At 48.6% G+C, this 7,173-nt stretch overlaps 1 protein-coding gene across 1 annotated transcript; it reads right to left on the bottom strand.

The window, feature by feature from the left end:
* Window positions 1–5,545: 5,545 nt before the first annotated feature.
* DIRAS1 (DIRAS family GTPase 1) lies at window positions 5,546–6,142 on the bottom strand. Its single transcript, XM_066636035.1, has one exon. It carries the CDS (start codon window positions 6,140–6,142, stop codon window positions 5,546–5,548), a length of 597 nt encoding a protein of 198 aa, XP_066492132.1.
* Between the last annotated feature and the right edge of the window lie 1,031 nt (window positions 6,143–7,173).

The following is a 7,173-nucleotide window of genomic DNA, read 5'->3' as shown; positions in this document are numbered from 1 at the left end:
CATTGGTTTGTTTCCATTTTATTATTACATTATTAGTATTATCATATTATTACTATTATTATTTTTTTCTCTTTAAAAAGCCAGTTATGCACAGTAGCTAATATTGTCATGCTGGCATTGAGAGGAGATCGAATAAGGACGGTTTTTATTTACAATGCAAAGGTTGCCTTCGTAAGGAGTTTTAGAAGCACCATTCATTAATTCAAGACATGTGATCTTAGCTGGGAAGATGACAAGGTCTCCCGTGTCCTCACTCCAGGTTGGATATTATAGAGAATGTGTCAATCACAGCAAATAAATACATTAATTGCAGTTTCTACTCTGTGTAACTGACCCGCCTCACCGCTTCGAGGCTGCTCGGCTATCAGGAGCAACAAACTTTTGTGTGAAAGGGTGGTGTCAATTCTGGTATTGCAGAGCATGATTGGGGTCCAGGCCCAAAGCTCTTTCTACACCCCCCCCAACAGCTATTAAGGTGGCTGAAGGAGAACCAAGGAACAGGTGGATTCCACTTCAAAAGAGTGAATCAGTTAAACGAATGACTCACAAGTGTCGGCGGAAGAAAAATGCTTTTGCTGTCCCAACCTGCTTGTGCTGGTCAGCTCCAGATCGAGCAAAGTATGTCACAGAGCGTGTGCAGACAGGTCCGTGGGAGGAAGGATTGGGCCCTGCACACTCTGTGCAGAGTTCATCCACATCCTGTGCTGAGTAGAGTGGAATCCAGTCATCGAGCCAACTCCAGTGCTTTATAAATATGACAGGTACAAATTGTGCCAATTGATCATATTTTATACATGCTGATGTTGCTTCTGTCTGTGACAAGGTGGGACAAAGAGTTACTTCCTGCCTTCCCCTGCCAGAAAAACCCTCCCCCCCCCACTTCCCCTTGGCCACAGCAGGTATGGCTCTCACACTTCCAAGCCTGCCTCTGCAACCCAAAGGGCTAGGTACTAAAAAAAAAAAATCAATCAACCAAAGCTAAGATAATCAGGATGCTGCATCCAATAGTCTTGTACCATGCCCAGGCATCACCACTAGGGTGGGGGGGGACCACTCACCCAGGAAACTGCTTTACCCACCCATTCTATAGTTTCCCTACTAACTGACAGATGTCCAGGGCAGGCTGCAACTCCTAGGCCTGCTGTTCATCTGAGCTAGCACACAGGTAGAGGTCCCTCCCACAGCTCACAAGCATCAGGGCTCCCCTCTTTCCGCAATCATTTGCTCAGTCCATTCTGCCTCCCTTCCAGCCCATCCAAATGGTTTCCTCCAAGGGCTGGGATGCTAACTAAGGGGCAAACCCTTTCGGTGCAAACTACTTGGGAAAAAGGGAGCAAAAGAAGGAGCAGAGCAGAGTTTGAGGAAAGTCTCAGCAGCCATAGCTGCAGTTTGAACTCTGCTGATCATGCTTGACTTTTTTTAGGGTGGGAGCCCCCATCCCTTCCAAGAAATTCTGGGTCTCCGGAGGTTGGAGCAGAGAAGGACTGAGGGAGAAATGAGTGCCTTATTAACAGGGCAACCTAGGAATTGCAGACCAACTATGGAGTAAAAGAGCATGATCGTGTGTCTAGGCAGGTACATGCGTCTAGGCAGGTGTGTCTCCTTGCAATGCATGTTTGATAAGGCTGCCACGTGCAGGTGGCAATTGTAAACATACTTACTGGGGCTGAAGCCCCAATGGACACAGTGGAACTGACTTCCAAGTAAACATGCATAGAGATGTGCTCTTTATCAATCAGATGATTCGATTTAACCCAATTAAACAATGGGGTGGTCCAAAATGGCGCCCTAGTTGAAACGCTCAGTGGATTTTGATACAAGGTTCATTATTTTTAATACGAGTACTTAAAACAGCTGCAGATGGCAAGTGAGAGGCCTTTCCCTCCTGTGGGTAAGTAAGAGAACAGGGAGAATAAAGCTTCAGAAACATGGCCAGCTGGCCCTGCTGGGTGATACAGGTATGAGGCATAGTAGGTGCTCTCTTAGAAGAGGCATTCCCTCTTGGGTGGGAGAGAGGAGAAATGGCATTTCTGAGTTGGTGCCTCCATCTGCATCGCAGCAAGCATCGTCCGCTCTGAGCAGTTAAGCTGTTTCTCCTAATATTCAACAGAAACCAGCCTTCCTGTAAGCAGCGGCATAGCTACAGGGGGGGTTGACGCAGTAAGTACTGCAGGTGCCTCAATGCACTTTGTAAGCAGCCCCTCCCACTCACTGCTTGCAGCCATTTGCCATTGTTGCTCAGAAAGGCTCTGATGGCAAGTGGGTGGTGCCTGCTTACATGGTTGTTGCAACGTGGCCACCCCCCCGTCACTATGCTACTGCCTGTAAATTACATCCATGAAATCTAGTCCTGCCCTCTGGCCATCAGAGAATAGCAGAGAGAGAGAGAGAGAGAGAGAGAGAGAGAGAGAGAGAGAGAGAGAGAGAGAGAGTTACCTTATGAAAATTAGGTCTGCCCTGTCCTGTGTCCCACTGCCTGACATCTGTCCCCCTCCCAACTGTCCCATTGTGCTCAGATCAGGCAGCTCCACCAGGAGCTGTGGGCATTGTGCTTTGGACAGCAAGAGGGGGCAACGTCCTCATTTACTGGGTGAGTGAGTAGTATCTGAGAGGGGCATCCATATTTTCCAGGTCCTGGGGCTCAGGACACATCCACAGTACTAGATACTAAATAAGGAAAGAGACAAACAAAAAAAACCTGAGCCTTTGTTTGTCAATATATGGCCCACCTTTCCTCCAAAAAGAGCAAAGAGGCTCATTAGGAGTGGGCTGTTTTGTCTTAACAAAGGACTGCTCAATGTCCTCTTTGCAAAAATATCATCACTGACCCCCCACATTTACCCAAGCTGGAAACCAGTAGGAAAAAGAAGCCAGTGAACCCAAATATTTACCTCTTCCCAGCAAACAGCCAAGATTACTCCACCACAATTTTGTTAAATGGCAAGAAAACCAAACTAATTCTTCTCCCAAACTCTTCCCAGAGGGAAAAAAATTTGAGTACACTTTGTGTGACGTGACTCCATCTAAACTCTTCTTCTGGGCCCATTTTCTGTAGATTGTGTGAATGGGTCTAGGTAAAACAAAACAAAAACACACAGCTTCCCGAAATCCATGATGTGACAGACAGGATGAAAGCACAGTACAGATGAAGGAGGCAAAGGGAATATGTGGCTAAGTGACAGATGAAAGGCACAGATGCCCCCCCCCCCAAGTCGGAGTCTTTGGCACACTCTTGCCTGCACGTTCCATGAGGACTGCGTACTTGTGCTGGATTCTTCTTTTTTTTTAAATGACAGGTCCTAAATTGTGCACCATGTAGAATTCTGTCTGAAAGGAACCGCAAAAGTCTAAATCCAACCCCTCTCCCCTCCCCAGGGGCTTAAGCTTCCCAGACTAATATGCACTCAGACCAACCGAGAAAATAGTGTGAAGGGCTTGTTCTAACCTCCCATTCTCATCGAGACTACATAGCAAGAAGAACCAAGACTTTAAAATTTCTGCCTCTCCCTGTGCAAAAAATCTCTCCCTCCAGTTCTCTCCATCAGAGGGTCTCCTTCTACCCTCACCAACACTCTCTTTCACCATAGTCCTCTCTTTCTTAGGTCATTTCAAACCACTTCCGCTTAATCTCCTACTATAGCCGGGGCATGTTTGGAGTAGGAGGAGGAAGCCCCCCCATTACCCTGCCCTGAGAACTTTGGCCCCTGAGGAAGGCTCAGATCCCAGAATGGATTTGGAGTGCACCAGAAAGGTGCTTTACACGACTCTCCCCCCAACTGGAGTGCTGACCTAGGGAGATTGGCCTTCAGCCCGGTCTGCCTCGTAGGGTTGCTGTGAGGGATAACATGGGAGAATATGCCAGCTGAAGGTTCCAGAAGAGGAAGGAGGAATACACATGTGATTTATTATCTTCTCAATGGGTCACCTGCCATTATGACTCCCAAAGGCTGCCCTAGGTGCTCGTTCTGGGATGGTGCTTGGGTTCCAGAGGCAGAGGCATTCTGTTGATCTAGTATGGAATCATTTACCTCCCCTATTTATCTCCCTTATTCTTTTAAACACCATGGGCTTCTGAATTTATACCTCACCTTGAGCCCTACAGATAGAGCAGGATATACATTCAAACAATTGCATCAAAGCACTGTCCTTTCTAACCAAGGATTGGCTCAGAGTTGTTCCATTTTGCCTTCTCCTCTTCTGCCTCCGCAAAAAAAAAACAAACCAAAATACACATATAAATAAAAATAAATAAGCACTAGTTCCTTTCTTGACATCCTCAAACTTAATACTCACGTTCTCCCTCGCTGGCTGGCTAGGAATGTGTGTTGTATTTTTTCCATTTTTAGATTGCTTTAAAAAGAAAACCACTAAATTAAAAAAGAAAAACCAAACTCAATAAAATATCTGAAATGTCTTCACAAGTTGCAATGTTCAAAGTCTGGCATCTCACCCACGAGAACAGAGGGAGCAGAAGAGGCAACTTTTGATGGTCTTTCTGTATCAGATCAAGGGGTTCAAACCTTCCCTTGCTCTTCTGCTCCTGCCTGGGAGGCCTCGGGGTGCAGAAAGGGAAGATTCTCTGTTTTCAGAGGTGGACACCAAAGTTCTTCCCAATCACGTTTCATGAGCTCGGGCAACCAGAAGGCACCTGTCCCCTGCCTTTCCTTGGTGGCGCAAGGGGTTGGACCCCACCCAGAATTCTTCTCTACATTCAACTCTGCAGGGCCCAGCTCTGTGACGATTCCACTAGCTGGTGACCACTAGAAGTTCCTCCAAGTTTGTTGTGCTACAGGCATCACCTGAGAAAGTTCCCAGTAGGGTTGCAGTGACCGAAGGGTTTTCCAATGCTGTGTTGCTTTTTGAACATCTTTTAAAGCAAGAAATATTAACTGGGGATGGGAGGGGGTAGCCATTTGGGATTTGTGCATTTCTCTCTTTGTGCAGCCCATAGGCAGGAGGTCAGGGGGCTGGAAGCACCACCCCCTGGAAGGAACAGAGTTTGCCCCACGTGTGGCTCGGTCTGTGAATCCCTGTGTGTTGAAAACATCTCTCAGTTCCCAGCTTCTGGAACTCAACATGGAGATTCGGTCCTCTAAGAGTGTGCATGTATGCGGGGAGGGGGCACAGAGGGCAGGCTCCTCAGTTCAGCCTGCATGCCAGGTTGCAAGAGCGGCACTGCCCCCTCCCAATGGTGCCACTGCCTCCCTGCCCACCACATGCCAGGACTTCCATGTTCTGTTGTGACCTCCACCGGGAGAATGAAAAAAGGAATAAGCAGGGGAGGTGGAACAGAGTTTTGTCTCCACCTGCAAGGAGGACCCAGCAGTCTGGCCCCACCTAAGTGATACTGTGTTGCCCACTTGCCTGATGGAGGGAGCCAAGATGAAAAGTCAGTGGCGCTGGAATCGGAGGCCTGACAGCATCCCTACTGATCTTGTAGCAGCACTAAGATGCCAAGAGGGAGAAAGAGAAGTGAGGAGGAATTGGTGAAAACATTACCGAGGATGTCAACAATGAAGGCGAGGAGGAAGATGGAGGAGGTGTCTCACATCAGGCTGCACTTGCCCTTGATTTTGTCTGCCCTCTTCTGCTTGTTGGACCGCTTGCCATCAATGTTGAGGCTCATGTTCCTTCTCTTCTCCAGGTTCAGGAGCTCCTGGAAGAGCTCCTTGACATTGTAGTTCATCTTGGCGGAGGTCTCCATGAAGGCACACTTCCACTCCTTGGCCACGGCCTCGCCCTCTTTGGTCTCCACCTCCCGCTGGGTTTCGTCACACTTGTTGCCCACCAGCATGATGGGGATGCTCTCCACGCTGCCTTTGATCTGCACAATCTGCTGGTAGATGGGCTTCAGCTCCTCCAGGGATTGCTTGCTGGTGATGGAGAAGACCAAGATGAAGGCGTGGCCTTTGGAGATGGACAGGCGCTGCATGGCGGGGAACTGGTGGCTGCCGGTGGTGTCGGTGATCTGCAGGGTGCAAACGCTCTTGTCGCAGCTGATGACTTGCCGGTAGGTGTCCTCAATGGTGGGGATGTATGTGTCGCGGAATGTGCCTTTCACAAAACGCAGCACCAATGAGCTCTTGCCCACCCCTCCAGCACCAAAGACCACCACCCGGTAGTCATTGCTTTGTTCTGGCATCTTGAACGAGATCAGAGGGGGGCAGCTACTGCACCTGGGAAGGAGAAAAAGACAGAGGGTAGTCAAGGCTGAGGCAAAGGGACCAACACTGAGGGGTCCCCTCATCATGAGAGGAGAATTTGGGAGTCACCCAGTGAAATTGATGGGCACAAGATACAGGACAGACAACAGAAAACACTTCTTCACGCAATGTGTCTTAACCTGTGGAACATGCTGCCTCGTGGTGCGGTTGTCTCTGGTTTAGACTGCTTTAAAAGGGGTTTAGACAAATGACTAGAGGAGGCAAAATTTTTGCCTATTTTTCTTTAGGTTTTGAACATTTCTAACACCCCAGAAGCTCCAGTGCAGGTTCAGCAGTCTTAGAGCTGCTGGAAAATCCTCTTGTAGCATTCTTTGTTTGAAACTTCATTATCCCCCAGCCATGTGTGGATTGGGGCCCTTCTTCCTGTCTGAAATAGCTACCCTTCCTCCAGGATTGGCAGGCTTCTGCCACTAGGCAGCCAAACCTGTCTGTCTAAAGGGGTGGGATGGAGTGACCTGGTGGGTTCCATGTCTCCAATCAGGTAGCCTGATGGCATAATCAGACCTAGATTTTTTTAAGCTGGAGGGCAGGGGACTCAGGTGTGCTCTTCTAACAGCTGGCTGTGGGCACCCCTAGTGCTAAAAGACAGCAGGTACCTACTTACTCTCCAGTGAGTGCAGGCACTGGGAATTCCTGGGATAATGTACCAGTAAGCAGCTAGTGATAGGAACTGCAATCCTAGCTAGCACATCAGGGGACTGATGTTTATTTTGCTCTGTTTGCTTGGCTCATTCCAAGCCAGTTTGCAAATGTCACCTGTTAGCAACAGAATGCGTAGTGGGGGCAGAAGCTTGCGGGCTTTGTTATTGAGCTGCTCTCAGCCACCATCTGCTGGATCAGGGATGTGTAGAGGGGAGGGCAGGTGAGGCAGAACTGCCCCATTGTTGTCTGTGGAAAAGCACTGCAGCTGCCCTGCCTGCTTACTTAATGTGACTTCTTAATGCGAGCC

This window comes from Tiliqua scincoides, chromosome 8, assembly GCF_035046505.1.
Source record: "Tiliqua scincoides isolate rTilSci1 chromosome 8, rTilSci1.hap2, whole genome shotgun sequence".
Lineage (NCBI taxonomy): Eukaryota > Metazoa > Chordata > Lepidosauria > Squamata > Scincidae > Tiliqua > Tiliqua scincoides.
Note: the sequence above shows the minus strand (reverse complement) of the source record. Positions and strands in the feature narration are given on the sequence as shown.

Bases quoted from the DNA above. Each gene is read 5' to 3' on its own strand.
- DIRAS1 (XM_066636035.1), bottom strand. From the start codon at position 6,142: ATGCCAGAACAAAGCAATGACTACCGGGTGGTGGTCTTTGGTGCTGGA.